General features: G+C 42.2%; 1 protein-coding gene across 2 annotated transcripts in view; it reads right to left on the bottom strand.

Moving 5' to 3' along the window:
- Positions 1-5,735: 5,735 nt before the first annotated feature.
- LOC134343816 (polycomb group RING finger protein 3) overlaps positions 5,736-17,575 on the bottom strand; it is a 117,238-nt gene continuing 105,398 nt past the window's right edge. For both annotated transcript variants that reach the window (XM_063042565.1, XM_063042566.1), the window contains exon 8: positions 5,736-12,716. In XM_063042565.1, the coding sequence (XP_062898635.1) occupies positions 12,669-12,716 (48 nt within the window). In that variant the 3' untranslated portion in view covers positions 5,736-12,668. The remainder of the gene's footprint in view (positions 12,717-17,575) is intronic.

The raw sequence follows: 17,575 nt of genomic DNA, 5'->3' as shown, positions 1-17,575 counted from the left end.
ATCAATGTTTACATGGGAATCAACAAAGGAGTTAGAAAACTAAGGTACTGAGAGGGATTCTTGGAATCCAGTCTCTCCACACCAGCACTGTTTCCATGGTTCTGGAGAACCTGGGCTCTCCACACGGACACTGTTCCATAGGTCTGGAGAACCTGGGCTCTCCACACGGACACTGTTTCCATGGTTCTGGAGAACCTGGGCTCTCCACACGGACATTGTTCCATGGACCTGGAGAACCTGGGCTCTCCACACGGACACTGTTTCCATGGTTCTGGAGAACCTGGGGTCTCCACATGGACACTGTTCCATGGTTCTGGAGAACCTGGGCTCTCCACACGGACATTGTTCCATGGGTCTGGAGAACCTGGGGTCTCCACATGGACACTGTTCCATGGTTCTGGAGAACCTGGGCTCTCCACACGGACATTGATCCATGGACCTGGAGAACCTGGGCTCTCCACATGGACACTGTTTCCATGGTTCTGGAGAACCAGGGCTCTCCACACAGACACTGCTTCCATGGTTCTGGAGAACTTGGGCCTTCCAAACTAGCACTGTTTCCACCAGTAATGAAGTAATTTCCTCAAATTATGTCAGATTCCATAGTTCTGTACTGTTCTCCAAGATAGAGTCTTTAAAGGCCAAAATCATACACTGTAATTTCTGTTACTTATTCTGAGAAAAATAACTCCATCAGTAAAGCTGGCAAGTAATCATACCCACATCAGTGGCACTGCCAGAGGATTAATCTGTACAGGATTTGTACCAACTCAGCGGTAGATTGATAGAGGTTTCTGGAGAGACACCCAAGCTGCACCTTGGTTAGCTCACAGCTGTGAACACAACTGGAATGCTGAGTGTAGGTAGATCTGAAGCTGTCAGCATGCCCTGTGCGCTAACATCACTCTAATCTGCTGCCCAATTTAATCAGCAGACTGGAATAACTGTGTTATCACAGCATGGTTAGTTAACACCAAACAACCTGTGTTTACAAGAAGGTTTTAAGCAAGACTGTTATTAAGCCAACTTACCTCACTAATAAAAAGCTTCTTAATATACAGGTGAGCATCAAACTTGTGTGTAAAAGTGAAGTCTGTAGTGGTAATGTCAACGTGTAGGAAATACTGCTCGAACTATTAACTTACTCTAAAGCTGAATACTGGGCCATTGTTAGTAGGCTGACACTAAGGTCCTTTCACAGTAACGTGGTCTTTGTCTCGGCGGTGCCAGAACATGAGCGTGCCTACACACCAGCCTCATAGTGGACAAGGTGCAAACAATTCCCCAAAAGTATGACCAATGTCCCCGTCGGCCTTCCTCAGACTGGGCACTTCAACAGTTATCAAACTGCAGATAAGCACAGAAAGCAACGGGAACATGTAGCATCCCCTATCGTAACAGTGGAGAGACAGAGCTAATGTCTCCTCCCAGTGACTGGAGCCAGGAAAATGAGTATCTCCAACGTCCTGCACTGACACGGTGAGTGCCAACACAGACACGTCTCCTTCTGTCTGAGCACACTTTTGCCTTCCATCACAACTTCACTTTTATCACTTGGTCTGGGATCAGCCCATAGTCTTGCTGTTCACAACATCTAATATTAGCCAAATCTCCTACTGCCAGCTTCATTCACCGTCTCATCCTATCACAAATATTCCCTTTGTTCTACACACCCCACCCAGTTCACCACTGACAACAAACTTGGTTCCTCTCTTTCTCAGTTCTAACAAAGGGACACTTTAACTGTTTCACTTTCAACAGATGCTGCCAACCAGCAGATTGTTCCCAATATTTTTTGTCCTATGTAAGTGAAAAGAACATGTTAACTGTATTTTTCTTCACAGTTGCTGCCCTGACTTCTGAATATTTGAATACTTTGTCTTTACTTGTGGAACATGAGTGGAAAAGACGATGGTTTTGTAAATGTGTAATTGTTTTGAGTTGTACACTGATTAAATCAATATACTTATATATAAAAATTACTTCACATTAATTTGTTAATATATTTGATCTTCTGAAAAGATGTTCATATACCAACAGCTGAGCATTGAAATAAATATCAGACTTTGACTTTATTATATAAATTCCAAAATGTTTATTTTTGATGATGATCTTGGCATCCTCACTGGCTATGGGAGATGACTGAAGAATGGCAATTGATATTCCTTTGTTGAAGAAAGGGAATACTAATAACCCTGTGAATTATACACCTATGAGTCTTACCTCAGTGGTGAGCAAACTACTAAAGAAGATTATGAGAGACAGGATTTGCAAGCATTTGGAGAAATATAGTCTGATTAGATAGACACAGGAATGATAGAAGAATGGAGGGTTATGTAGGTTGGCACAACATGATGGAGCAAAGGGCCTGTAGTGTTCAACGTTTATGAACTAAACATTTCAAAGAATGCTAACCGGATCTACTTATCGTCCAACTTTGCTGAAAGATCAGTATGAGTAGGCAGTCCCTTAGGTGCAACTGTAGAAACAGTATGGATTCTGCAGAATACCTTCACTTTGATTCGTTTAGTAAACCATGATTTATTTTTGGTCAATGTGATAATGTTCAAATCTGCTTCCTGCATTGCCTATCATAGAGCAGCAGGAACAATTAAAGGTAACAGGTAATTGGTGCTTTACTCTGAGACTAAATGAGTGCATTGGATTGAAAGGAAGAGACAGTCAAACAAAGGACATGTACACGGATCCCAGGCAACTGAGTCTGTCAGTTTAATCTGGGTGGTTGAGAATCTTTTACGGAACAACAGTTAAAGAATAAAAAATAATTGGCATTTACAGAAGTGGATAAGAGTAGGGTATAGATAGGGTAAATACAAGCAGGCTTTTTCCACTGAGTCTGGCTGAGACTACAACTAGAGGTCATGGGTTAAGGGTGAAAGGTGAACATGAAGGGGAATTTCTTCACTCTGACAGTGGTGAAAGTGTGAACTGAGCTGCCAGCGGCAGTGGTGGATGCAAGTTTGATTTCAATATTTAAGAGAAATTTGTGTAAGTACATGGATGGGAGTGCTATGAAGAGTTGTGGCCCAGGTGCAGGTCGATGGGATGGCTCCGATGCACTAGAAGGCCAAAGGCCTGTTTCTGAGCTGAAGTAATCTATGACGCTATTCAGCCCACCCAGCCATGCTGACCGGGGGCACCCCATCTATTTTAATCCCACAGAGGTGATAAAAGACAGCCAGTGGAGATTTGTTAAAGACAAGTCGTGTTTAATAAAAAGCTTTTGATGTGAAACCAGAGGTTAGTCAATGTCAACTGCATGGATTTTCAGGAGGCAGCTGATAAACTCCAACATGAAAGGCTGCTCTGGAGTCAATCTGCATGTATTGAAAATGATCTTAAAGGCAGCAAGCATAGAGAGGTGCTGAACTACTGAGTGGAGGATTGGACTCAGTGTCACCCTTTAGTGGTCAGTGCTTTACACTCCACATTTTATTGATTTTGATATGGTGTGCAGGCAACATCTCCACATGATGTTTGAGAGCACACAAGTATGGTAGTGATGAAGGAGAAGACATTACATTTTCAGTTGGCAGACAAGCTAAGTGAACGGGCAGGCAAGATGCAAACAAAACTTAACCCAGAGGTGTGTGAAATGATATAGTACATTTGCAAAAAGTACAGAGAGACAATAGTTGTGAAGAGTGTTCACCCATCCCTGACAGTAGCAATGACATGACAGAGTACTCGTTTACTTCTTAGCCCATTTGTTTGTCTGTCTGTTTGTTTAATTAGCGATACAGCACAGAGTCTGTCTTTCCAGCCTTTCGACACAGCACCCCAGAAACCCCACAACCCTGATCAACTCCGATCTAATCACGGGACAATTTACAGCGATCAATTACCCCACCCGGTACGTCTTTGGAGTGTGGGAGGAAACCGGACAGCCGGAGAAAATCCATGCACCCCACTGGGAGGGCACAGAAAATTATCCGAACTGTGCTAACCTCTATGCTACCGTGGCGTAGCGTCCATTGAGACGAATAAACAGTTAGTGCTTTGGGCGGAGTCCCAATGTCTTGATGAAGGGTCTCGGCCCAAAATGTTGATTGTTTCTTCCCTTTCACAGATGCTGCCTGACCTGCTGTGTTCCTCCAGCTTTGTGGTGTGTGTGTGTGTGTGTGTGTGTGCGTGTGTGTGTGTGTGCGTGTGTCTGTGTCTGTGTGTGCACGCGCGCGCGTGTGTGTGTGTGTGTGTCTGTGTCTGTGAGTGCGACCAAGCATATGTTAGCACTCTGCAAAAAGACAGGGAAAGAATGACAGGGCCATGGAGGAGATGTGTGTATCTTGCTAGCCACAGGTGAGATACTAGAAGGATGGAGGGTGGCTAAGAAAGTCTAACAACAACAGGCCATTCGGCCTATGCAGCTCATTCCTGCCTGTTATTCTGCCAGATATCCACTAGGTTCCATACAGAGAGATGCAATCACAAACTCACAAACAAGAGGAAATCTGCAGATGCTGGAAATCCAAGCAACACACACAGAATGCTGGAGGAACTCAGCAGGCCAAGCAGTATCTAAGGAAAAAAGTAGTCGATGTTTCAGGCCGAAACCCTTCAGAGAACTGGAGAAAAAACGCTGAGGAGTAATTTTGAAGGTGGGGGAGGGAAGAGAGAAACACAAGGTGAAACCTGGAGGAGGAGGGATGAAGTAAAGAGCTGCGCAATTGATTGGTGAAAGAGACAGAAGCCATGGAAGAAAGAAAGGGGGGAGCCCCAGTGGGAGGTGATGGGTGGGCAAGGACATAAGGTGAGAGGGGGTGAAGGAGGGGTGTTGCGGGGCATTACCGAAAGTTAGAGAAGTCAACGTTCATGCCATCAGGTTGGAGGCTACCCAAACGGAATATAAGGTGTTGTTCCTCCAACCTAAATGTGGCCTCATCACGACAGTGGAGGAGGCCAAGGCTGGACATATTGGAATGGGAATGGGAAGCGGAATTAAAATGGGTGGCGACTGAGAGACCTCACGTTTTCTGGTGGGTGCTCAGCAAAGCGGCCTCCCAATCTACATCAGGTCTCACTGATATACAGGACGCCACGCCAGGAGCACCCAACACAGTATATGACCCCAGAAGACTCACAGGTGAAGTGTGGTCTCACCTGGAAGACACTTGGGGCCCTGGATGGTAGTAAGGGAGGAGGTGTAGGGACAGGTGTCGCACATGTTCTGCTTGCAAGGATAAGTGGCAGGAGGGAGATCAGTGGGGAGGGGACAAATGGACAAGGGTGCTACGTAGGGAGCAATCCCTGTGGAAAGCAGAAATTTCATTTCCCATTTCCATTCCAATATGTCCATTCATGGCCTCCTCCACTGTCGTGATGAGGCCACATTTAAGTTGAAGGAACAACACCTTATATTCCGTTTGGGTAGCATCCAACCTGATGGCATGAATATCGATTTCTCTAACTTCTGGTAATGCCCCCCAACACCCCTCCTTCACCCGCTCTCACCTCATCTCGTTGCCCACCCATCACCTCCCTCTGGGGCTCCTCCCCACTTTTCGTTCTTCCATGGCCTTCTGTCTCTTTCACCAATCAACTTTCCAGTTTACTTCATCCCTCCCCTCCAGGTATCACCTATCACCTTGTGTTTCTCTTTCCTCTCCCCCGAACTTTAAAATCTACTCCTCAGCTTTTTTTTCTCCAGTCCTGCCGAAGGATTTCGGCTCAAAACTTTGACTGTACTTCTTTTTCCACAGATGCTGCCTGGCCTGCTGAGTTCATCCAGCATTTTGTGTGTGTTGCTTGTTGATAGAGAGAGATGCCAAGACTTTGAAGAGAGATCTATTCATATATTTCTGGATGATGGAAAGACTAGAAAAGCTGGGATTGTTTTCAGAGCAAGTTCTGAAGGGGTTACAACAGGGTATAGAAAGGGCCGATCAAGGGAAGGATCAGGTCTGAAAAGGGAACTGGATGATTCCGGGGAAGGCGAGAACTCACAGGGCTATGGGCTGGGCTATTGTGCTGGTGGGAATGGTGATACTTCTTGCATTGAACTGGAACAGACTCGACGGACCAAACGATCTCTATGCTTTAATATCCTGTGCTATGAATTACAGGTGCAAGATAGCACTTTGAGGACAACTCACTGTGTTCACTCCCTGACTGACGCCCTCACCCCAACAATTACCATCCTGTTGAAAGTCAGACAGATACACTGTGAATTTGGACTGTTTTTGTATTCATATGGTGCCCAGTGATAGCTTTTTGCACAAGAGCACGCTTTCATTCCCTCAGCATTCACAGCATGAATTGCATTTTCACTCAGCCCCGCTGAAGCAGAATTCCACAAGAAATCATTCATTACAGGAGGTGTAAAATAATCTTTCTCCAAGAACACGCTCACTCAACACTACAGGTTGGTCTATAAGCACTGCATTTATACAATACATACAAGCTTTGAAATCAGGCTGAAAATACGGTGCACAGAAAATAGAACTGTAGCTATCGTTCCATTTTCCCCTTTAAATGCCAAGATTCTTGGAAGCAGACAGATAGATTCCCACAACCAGAATGCTAGAATTACACAGGATTTAAACAGGTTATCCACCCATCAATAACATACATGAAAATTTTGCCAGTATGAATAACATTATTACTAAAAAAATTTCATGAAAATAATGTCTAGGCAAGAAGAAAGGGCAAATGTTGAATGAAAATACTTTGCATCAGTATTTACAACAGAGGAAGATAATCCCAAGGAAACAAAAAAAAAAATCAATCTCAGCTGGGCAGAGGCTCACAAAAAGTTATGCATAAAGAAATCAATGTTAATATAATAACGAGCAACAAATCACCAGGACCAAGCAGGTTCCAACCCAGGCTAGAACCTTTCAGAATCCAACAGAAATCTGCATTTTCCTTGATTTGGGAATTTTTCCTATAAACTGGAAGAATTGTGCAGATTGCTTCATTATTTAAGAGAGCAGGGAATTGTATATCATCTGTAGCCAGGGAATTGAGCTCTGGATGGAGTAAGTGATTGAACATAGGGGCAGTGAATGACAGCCAGAGTGGATTTGTGAAGGATGGTCATGTCCCAAAAGCTGATCCAATTCCCTGAAGTAGTGAACAGAGAAATATCATTGCAAAGTTAACCAATGCAAAAGCTTCAGCGTTGGAATCAAATACAGTACTGGTCAGGTTAAGGAAGTGGCAAGATAACAAGCAAATGCAATACAGGCAGTGGCCTGTAAAACAACTCTTCTCTGTTTTTGGTAATGGCTTCGATGGAAAGAGAGGAAGCCAAGACTGTAAACAGTGCAAATAATAGCATTAACACTATAGGTTACAGAGCAGCTCATTCTCCCTGGACCAGTGAGAAATTTCTAAACAGTGCAAGGCTAAAAGAGATGGAAGTTCACAGAGGGGATCATTAAAATGTCACAGAAATAATCAAAATCTACTGGAATGTTAGCCTATCCAAAGAAACAGAACACAGAAAGATAGGAGAAACACCATATCAGTGCCAATTAAAATCCTGGTTAGACCTCAGCCAGAGTGTTATAAGCAGTTCCGGATAGCACCCTTTAACAATGTATTGGCTTTTGAGGTCTGCAGTACAAATTTACCAGAATAATTTCCCAATGCCAAAAGTTAAATTTTAAAAATAACCAAAATAAAGGACAAGTTCCCTAAACTTCAGAAAAATAAAGGATGATATCATTCAATATAGCAAATGGTACCATTGGCAAAGAGACTATCTCTGTTGATTGGGGAGTCTATGACTGAAACACAGGGTAGAAAATTAGAATGAACCCATTCAACAGCAAAGCAAGAGAACAATTTTATATTTAAGCTACAGTGAAAGACAGGAGCTTCAAGTATGAAGCACCAGTAGAATTAGACTTAACTGGTATCGTATATGCACCTTATTATTTGTTAATTTATTGGCGGTAATAAAACTTTATGTGTTGTGTGAGTTACATGTACTATGCTCACCTTGGTCCAGCGGAACATTGTTTCAATCATTTGGCTGTATACACAATAAAATGAACTTGAACTCAATTATCAATCACAACTGATGATACATTATTTTTAATTTCAAATCTGAGATTGAAAGATTATGTTAATAAAGTTTATGTTAGATAAAGGTTGATATATAGCTTGAACACACATCAGCCACAACCTCACTAAACAAGATGGGCAGTCTTATGGTCCTGTAAGCACTCAACTACATTTCCCTACCCACCATTTGCTGAGAATACACACTATATTCCCTTAACATTAAAAGAGAGGTTTTTAAAGATTTAAGTCAAAATAGGTGTGAAACATGGACATTGTCAACCATGAGGGAATTATTGCAAAGATTAAAGCAATAAAAACATTAACTCAGTTCCTAATGCAAACTGCTGCTGTAAATATTGTGCCTAATCCCACAGAAATACCTCACTGTACCAGAGAGCTTAAAAATGTACCCAGCAATTCAGGTTAAATTGGTTGCAAAGCTTATTGCAAGTTCATTTGCTCTGGTGTTACTATGACAATGAAGCAGATCATAGATGCAAAGCTCAACAGAAAATAAAGTTAGACAGTATATAATAATTCTCAGACCCAGCCAACTGTTTTTAAAGGCCCACTTACAATATTACCTTTGAAAAGCACTGATTCATGTTGGAGTAACAGGTGGTATACATAATACGATTTTGATACCGCATAGAGAGATCCATACAGAGACATTATGCTTTCCGTATCAAAAACAACATAACAGGTAAACAGGATGAGCAAACAGTTCAGACTACCTTCATCTAATGTCACATAGTACTCCCATTTGAACAACAGATGAGGAGCAAATATATAAGATTTAAAATATTCTCATTCTGAACAAGTCCCATCTAAATTGTTCACTCATCCAGTAGCATTAACAAAACAGAACTCAAAATCAATACCTACCTTCACAGTCTTAACGAATGTAGTTTTGGACTGTTACACCAAACATTATGTCAGCATTGAAAATCAAAAATTCCAAATGCTGGCTTCCTCAGCTTTGTCATCTTCACTTCACTTTGGCTTTCTTACTTAAAACAGTTTGAAATGATACATTTCACACAGCTCTTCTCAGGACAGGAAAACCTCCCCACTAAAACTTGTGGCATCCATATACTGTGATCTTCATTAACCACTGATTGGTTATTGGAAATACGTCAAAGGGACCATTCACTACAACGTCTATAGACGGACAAGATTTTGTAAAAGGCACTCATATCTTTTGTCTGACTTGTTCAATGATACCAGTTAAATCTATGCAAGAGTTCATTAAAATTAAACAATGTGTCTGCTGTAGTTTTTCACACTGATACAGTAAACTATCTTGGCTTTTTTTTGTTCTGCAAAGAAATGACTACATAAATAATAATACAAACCCAACGTACTAAAATGCAATCTCCATAGCTTTCCTACCTGTGGTGCAGAAAAGTATTTCACCCTCAGCAACGTGAATTCTGTTGTATACTCTAAAGCTGCCCATACCAGTCCAACTCTACACTGTCAACCTCGTGCTTCAAGCACCATTCTTCCAAAAGCCAATGCAGGTAATGAAGCAACACAAGCACCTTTTGTGTTAAACACTCAACAAACCAGACTACAACTAGTCCTTTGCAAATCTGAAAGAAAAGGATTTTGGAAGATGGTGTAGAGTAAGATGACACAGGTACGTTTAAGCCCCACCACTCTGAATTTAATACCTCTGGTAATGAAATGCATTAGCACCGAGTTCCGTGGCCCTGAGCTGACCACCAACCAAGAGTTTCAGCAAATCCCAGCATGATTACGTGGCTGATTCAGTGTTCTCTATGATGGTCAAACAAGCTGTAACAGTGAAACAGCTGTTGGAATAGCAGCCAAACCCGTTCAATTAATAAATGTTATCTCCAGTAAGTATCCAGAACAGGGGGAGGGATTTTCACTGAGTCCAGCTTCTTCTGAGGAAAGCTGCAGAAGAGACATCGAATGGTTTGGCACAGACTAGATGGCCTGAAGGACCTGTTTCTATGTTGTGGTGCTCTGCGACTGAAGGAAAGAGCACAGACAGAATGAACACGTGAAGTGAAATGCTAGGGCTGATGGGAAAGACTGCACTGTCACTAAATAAGTTCATATTAAAATTTCTTGGCTTTATGGCCAATGAGACACTTTAAATAAATATCAATCTCAGGCATAAGGCGCATATGCTTTGTGCAGATTTTACACGGAAGACATAGTTTCAATTAGCTGTGGTCATGGACAAGAAATACAGTGACAGTGGAGGAACAGTTCTGAATTCTACCGGACCATGCCTGGCTCCTGCTACCCAATACACTTCAGTGCCCCTTTGCAATGTTCTGTAACATTCACCAAACATTTAGTTATTTTCTTAAATTTAGATAGACAGTGTGGAAGAGACCACCAGTTTCACCCTGGCCTAGTCACAGGACAATTAAACTGACCAGTACGTCTTTGGACTGAGAGAGGGAACTGGAGGGCCAGAGGAAACCCATGCAGTTAGGGGAAGGATACAAACTTGTTTACAAAGGATACCAGAACTGAACTCCAAACCCCAATTCCCAGAGCTGAATAACGTCGCATTAACTGCTATGCTACCGTGGCGTCGAAATCAGCTAAAGTTACTAAAATGTAAAGAAACTCCAATTTATTTGTAGATTTCAAAATGAAACAGACAGCTATCTATCTACTAAAATGGGCGTCCAAACAACTTTAAAGTGGAATCAGTTTTGACTATTGGTAATTATGAAATTTGTGAAAAGGATGGTGAGCATAAATGAGTATTCCATTGTGCAAGTTTCTTTATTGTCCTACAGGTTCTGTTTACAGCAACACTGAACCATGTCTACAGAAAAGCCTGTTCATTCTGTTAGTGCAGTGTCCTTCAGTGTTTGCTCGACAAGAAAATTAGAGAACATTTTGCCTTCAAGCCACGTAACCAAACTTTTTAAAACCTCCTTGTGAGATCCCTTAAAACATGTATACAGTTTTGAAATAATATTTAATTTAATCTGTCATAAAAATTATAGACGCTGTAATTTTGTTAATTTTCTTGCTGCCTAGATTAAAAATGTTAATTATCGCTGCCAAAAATAGTACTTTGTGAGTCACTGTACACAGTTGCAATGGTCAGACATTCCATATCAACATGTTATACACAGTAAAATATTTACAAGCACACTGTACAAGCATAACTCTGCCCTGGTATATGAATGCACAACTCTAATGCTATACTACCTTTTAGAAAGGAGGCTGCTTACCTTAGAAACCTGGTACACAGTGCAAAACAAAACCCACCACATACCAAGAACTAAAACACATAATTATAATATAATTTGCAATAAATATATAATCCTTCAGAATGTGCCATTAATAATATAGGATAAACCCTCACTAATGCCATCAGATATTCTCTCCCACAGCCAAGGTCTTCCACTGTTCCCAACTGGCATATGAATAGTGTTCGTATCAAAGTACCGGGAGCAACAGTTTCATCTCTTAACACAGGTGAACACCAAATCCTTTTCTTACAGTGTCTCAAAATAATATGGATGTAATGGGCAGATACCATCTCTCCTGAGAAAATCCTTTTGGAGAGTGGTGGACATCCCAATGGAAGATATATGGTCATTGCAAACAGACAATAAAAACAATGATAATTTTAACTATCTACCAACCTATCTCACCGAAAGACTTGGAAATCCCACAGAAATCTTTCATTAAACAATTTAAATAGGCCATTTAATACTTATTCAGCAATATAGCTGATGGGACATGTGACCATGAATGGGACTAATAGGAATGGCTGTAAGCAATTGCAGAGGCAGATTAGATTCCACCAGATGCTGGAGTACGTTTCTCACCAGTGCTCATACTGAATGCTGCCAATTCTACAGCTTCAAGGCCAGGAAACAGACAGGGAGTAGTGCATTATATAATGCTATAATGTAGTTCCCCAAAACTGGAACATTGGCATTGTAAAAAAAAGATTAATTTTGAAACAAGGGTTAAATATCACCTTGAATCTGCACCTAGAAGCAGAATTATCTGAAAAATGTGGACTCTGTGTTTCATAAAGTCACAAACTCATGGGTTAATATTGTTCAAACAGTGAACAGGGCAATTTCACACAATTAGATTTTTTTTAAAAATCTACCAACTTCAGTCCACAATTTTTGAGTTGAAACTACAAAAATTATTCCAAAGGTCCTTTAAATAAGAAAGCCAAAGTAACCCACAGCTTAATAAACTGCATCATTAAAACATTTCCAAATCACAGAGCTGCTAAAGCAAAGGTCAAAATGTAAACTAGAAAAGACTTCTTGTGCCCACAACAAAGCCGCCTAACACATCAAATTCAGCACACTGCATTGTCTTTAGAAACCAGGTATAAAAAGTGTCGGTGCAATTTCATTTGATCCTTTCATAATAATATTATGACGTAAACCCACTTAAACATGAGCGTTTCCAACACAACGTTAGGAGAGAGCACAGAAGCAGGCTGTTGTTGAGTCAGTCCCAGTTGAGCAGGACCTCTGATCTGGTATGTGCGTTTTGCTGGTGTGTGCCACATGCTAGATCCAGTGATGCATTGTCTGGGTGCTGGGTGACAGTCTCTGCAAAGGTTGCACCTTATCAAGTTCAGCTGGCAATAAAACTTGATGTCATAGTAGGTCCATTTTTGGCCTGTAATGTAGCAGAAGTGGCGATTTCTTCGAAAAGAGAGAGAGGTATATCAAGTGTTATATAGCATAAATCACATTTCATAACTTTAATAAAGGGTCTTCCCAAATAATTTCAATGTTCTTTCTGTGCAGAAATTAAACACTGCTGTTCTGAAATGTCTTTGGCCCATGTATCAGATTATGAGCCAGCAATAAATCAAATCACCTCAGCTCTGGCGAGCTATATCCATTTTGAGCTGTTAGAGCACAGAGTTTTCAATCTTTCTATTGTCTCTTTCTGCAGTTTTATCCTACCCCTCTATTTAATGCTCTATTCCCCCAGCCCCAACTCTTCCCCATTTTATCGTCTCTCCTTTATTTGAAGGTATGCATCGCCTCTCCCTCCCCTCCTTCAGTTCATATTTATGTAATGATTTAGAGATACGCCACAGAACAGGCCTTCCAGCCCACCTATTTAATCCTAGCCTATTCACGGGTCAATTTACAATGACCAAGTAACCTGGCACGACTTTGGACTGTGGCAGGAATGTAAGCACCCTGAGAAAACCCACACTGGTCACGGGAGGACTTACAAACTGCTTACAGATGGTGTCAGAATTGAACTCTGACGCACCAAGGTGTAACAGCACTCTGTGAACTGCTGCACTACTGTGGCACTCCATTTTACAGGGACACAGACTGGAGAGAGGTACAGGAACATGGCAGATGTAACTTAAAGGTACTGCTATGGACATAGATAGAGGAGAGGGAACGCAACCCAAAGAATGAGAAGGGAGAGGAATCTGTGATGCATGTACCTGGATCTTTGAAGATGAGAAACTGGAGAAGAGTATGGAGTACGGATCTTTATACAGAGAGGCAGAGGCCAAGCGGAAGCAAGTCATATTGAACCTTTATAAATGCAAGCAAGGCTTAATAGAAATATTGCACCAAATTATAGTCAAAGCATTACAGGAAGCCGGGAAAGCGATGGGTTCAGGTTTGTGGGTGGGACGCCGTGTATAAGAAAGATAGCTGTTATACAGAGGTGAGAGGAAGGGTTGAGACAGGGGGCTGGTCAGTAAAGAAAGGGAAGAAGTGGCAATCAGGATAGGAAAGATGAATCGTGGGAAAAGACCCAGGGAAACAAACATAGCAGAGTAGAGCACAAGAACAGACCTACAATGTCTGTACAGACCATGATTCGATCTAATCCCCACCACCTGCACATGGTCCATGCCCCCCATTCCCAAACTATGCATGTATTTCTCTAAATGCCCTTTTCACTTTATATCAGCTTCTACCTCCTCTCTCCAGGCACCCACCACTCTATGTAAACATCTTATGGTCATAGAGAAGTACAGCGCAGAAATAGGCCAATCAGCCCATCTAGTCCATGCTGAAACCATTTACTCCAAACAACCTGTACCTGGACCATAGCCCTCCATATCCCTCCTATCCAAATTTTTCTTGAATGTTGAAATCAAGCCCGTATATGCTGGCAGCTCATTCCACACTCTCACCACCCTCTGAGTGAAGAAGTTGCCCCTCATGTTCCCCTTAAACTTCTCAGCTTTCAGTCTTAACCCATGAGCTCCGGTTGTAGTCCCACCCAATCTCAGTGGAAAGAGCCTGCTTGCATGTACATTATCTATATCCCTCAGAATTTTGTATACATCGATCAAATCTCCTCTCAATCTTTTACATTCTAAGGAATACAGTCCAAACTTATTCAATCTTTCCTTATAACTCAGGTCCTCCTGACCTGGCAACTTCCTTGTAAATTGTCTCTGTACTCTTTTCACCTTATTCACATCTTTCCTGTAGGTAGGTGACCAAAACTGCACACAATATTCCAAATTAGGCCTCACAATGTCTTATACAACTTCAACATAAGATTGCATCTCTCCCACCCAATACACTGGTTTATGAATGCCAACATGCCAAAAGCTTTCTTTATGACCCCATCTACCCGTGATGCCACTGTCAACCAATTACGGACCTGTACTCCCAGATCCCTTTGTTCTACCACACTTAGACTGTTCACTGTCTAAGACCCACCCTAGTTGATCCTTCCAAAGTGCAAAACCTCACACAGTCCTGATGAAAGGTCTCAGCCCGACGGTACCTCTTCCTATAGATGCTGCCTGGCCTGCTGCGTTCACCAACAATTTTTATGTGTGTTGCTTGAAATTCCAGCATCTGCAGATTTCCTCGTGTTTGCATTGTTAAACCTCACACTCGTCTGCATTAAATTCCATCTGCTATTTTCCAGCCTATTTTTCCACTGTCCCTCTGCAAGCCATGATAGCCTTCCTCACTGTCCACTACACCCCTAATCGTGGCGTCAGCCATAAATTTGTTGATCCAGTTAACCACATTATCATCCAGATCATTGATACTGATGACAAACGACAAAGGTCTCAGCACTGAACCCTGCTGCACACCACCAGTCACAGGCCTCCAGTCAGAGAAGCAAGCCTCTCCTAACACTCTCTGGCTTCTCTCACAAAGCCAACGCCTAATCTAATTTAGTACCTCATCCTGAATACCGAGCAACTAAACCTTCTTGACCAGCCTCCCATTCGGTCCCTTAGAATACCTTCCAAAAACTTTCCTACAACTGATGTCATATCACTGGTCTATAATTTCCTGGTTTCTGTTTAGTGCCTTTCTTTAAACAGTGAAATAACATTAGCTATCCTCCAATCCTCCGGTACCTCTCCTGTCACTAAGAATGTTTTAAATATCTCTGCTAGGGCCCCAACAATTTCTGCACTTGCCTTTCCTTTAAATTTCCCCCCTCACGTTAATGTTATACAAGTCAGTATTTTACATTTGCACTCTGGATAGAAGGCTTTGACTACCTACAGCATCATTTGATAAACTTTTATCAGGGCACCTCAGTCTCTGAAACACCAACAAAAACAATTCAAGTTTGTTTGACACACAAAATGCTGGAGGAACTCAGCAGATCAGGGGGAATCTATGGAAATGAATATTTTGGGCCAACACCCTTCATCAGGACTGGAAAGGAAGGGGGAAGATGCCAGAATAAAAAGGTGGGAGGGGGTGGGGGAGAGGGAATGAAGTAAGCAGCTGGGAGGTGATAAGGAAAAGATAAAGGAATCTGATAGGAGATAAGAGTGGAGCATGGGAGAAAGAGGAGTGGGAGGAGCAGAACCAAGGGGTGGGTGATATGCAGATGAAGAGGTAAGAGGCCAGCATGGGGAATTGTTTGTTCAAAATCTCTTTGCAGCTAATACTCTCTAATCGAGTCCTGACGAAGGGTCTTGGCCCAAAACGTCGACTGTACCTCTTCCTAGAGATGCTGCCTGGCCTGCTGTGTTCACCAGCAACTTTGCTGTGTGTTGCTCTCTAATTCAGGTGGCATCCTGTTGAACCTCTTTTGTTCCTTTTGGACCTGTGAGTCATAGCCAGGAGGGATGAAGTAGGTGGACAATGGATTCGGGTAATGCTGGGGCTGGGGTAGCTGGGAGTTGGTTAACAAACTGCTGAAGAACTCACTGGGTCAAGGAGCATCTGTGGGAGAAAAGGAATCATTGACATGGAGAGTTCAAACACTGCATCTGGTCCTGATACAGGACTTAGACCTGAAATGTTAACAATTCTTTTTTCCTCGCACAGTCGCTGCTCAACCTGCTGAGTTCCTCCAAGAAACTGTGTTGCTCAAGATTCCAGCATCTGCAGTTGCCGCTATCTTCACAGGGAGTGGTTTCCCTGAAATTAGAAAATTCAACGCTCTAACTTTGGACTAGGCTGAGATGTTCTCCTTGCCTGCATCTAGCTTCACTGTGGCAAGGTAGAAAGGCCAGTTGCAAATGGGGAGGGGAGTAAAAGTGAGATACAACTGAAAGTTGCAGTGTTCAGTGTTATGCAGATTGTTCACCTTTTCCAAAATCATCTCCCCAGTGTACAGTAGGTCACACTGCGAGCACTACAAGCATTAGATCAGGTTGGGTGAGATGCAGATAGATCTCCTCCGCAGCCGGAGAGCTGTAAGGTCCTGGTTGGTGCGGGAGGAGGTGTAGGGACAACCGCTGGACCTCCTATCGACAGAAAGGAAATGGCCAAGGGATCAGGACGGTACTTGTGTTCTTTCCTCATTCGCACCCAGAATCTCTCTCTTCGTTCATCTTTTCTATTCACCTTATCATTACCATTCCCCCAACTGAAATAGGCAGCAACCATCATTAAAGACCTCCATCACCCTAGACCTGCCTTCTTCTCACTGCTGCCATCAGGGAGGAAGTACAGGAGCCTGAAGACACACACTGAATGTTTCAGGAACAGCTTCTTCTTCTCTGCCATCAGATTTCTGAATGGTCAATAAACCCATGAACACACCACCACTTTTTCCCCCTTGTTCTCTTTTTGCACTATTTATGTATTTCTTATTGAAATACATGGTTTATTTTATTATGTATTACAATGAACTGCTGCGCAAAACAACAAATTTCACTAAATATGCCTGGTGAATAAATCACCAGGGCCTGACAAAGTATTCTTTTAGACCCAGTGGGAGACAAGTGCAGAAATTGCAAGGGCCTCAGCAGAAATATTTGAATCAACCTCAGCAACAGATGAGGTACCAGAGATTGAAGGATAGCTAATGTTGTTCTGCTGATCAAGAAAGGCTCAAAAATAAATCAGGAAATTATAGGCCAGTGAGCCGGACACCAGCAGTAGGAAAATTATTGCAAGATATTCTAAGGGGCGGGATATATGAGTACTTGGATAGATAGGGACTGATTAGGGATAGTCAGCATGGGTTTGTGTATGGTAGGTCATGTCCAAACAATCTTATAGTTTTTCAAGAATACTACCAGGAAAGGTGATGAAGGCAAGGCAGTGGATGCTGTCTATATGGACTTCAGCAAGGGTTT

The sequence above is a fragment of the Mobula hypostoma genome, chromosome 3 (assembly GCF_963921235.1).
Source record: "Mobula hypostoma chromosome 3, sMobHyp1.1, whole genome shotgun sequence".
Taxonomy (NCBI): domain Eukaryota; kingdom Metazoa; phylum Chordata; class Chondrichthyes; order Myliobatiformes; family Myliobatidae; genus Mobula; species Mobula hypostoma.
This window is presented reverse-complemented; position numbering and strand designations above follow the sequence as displayed.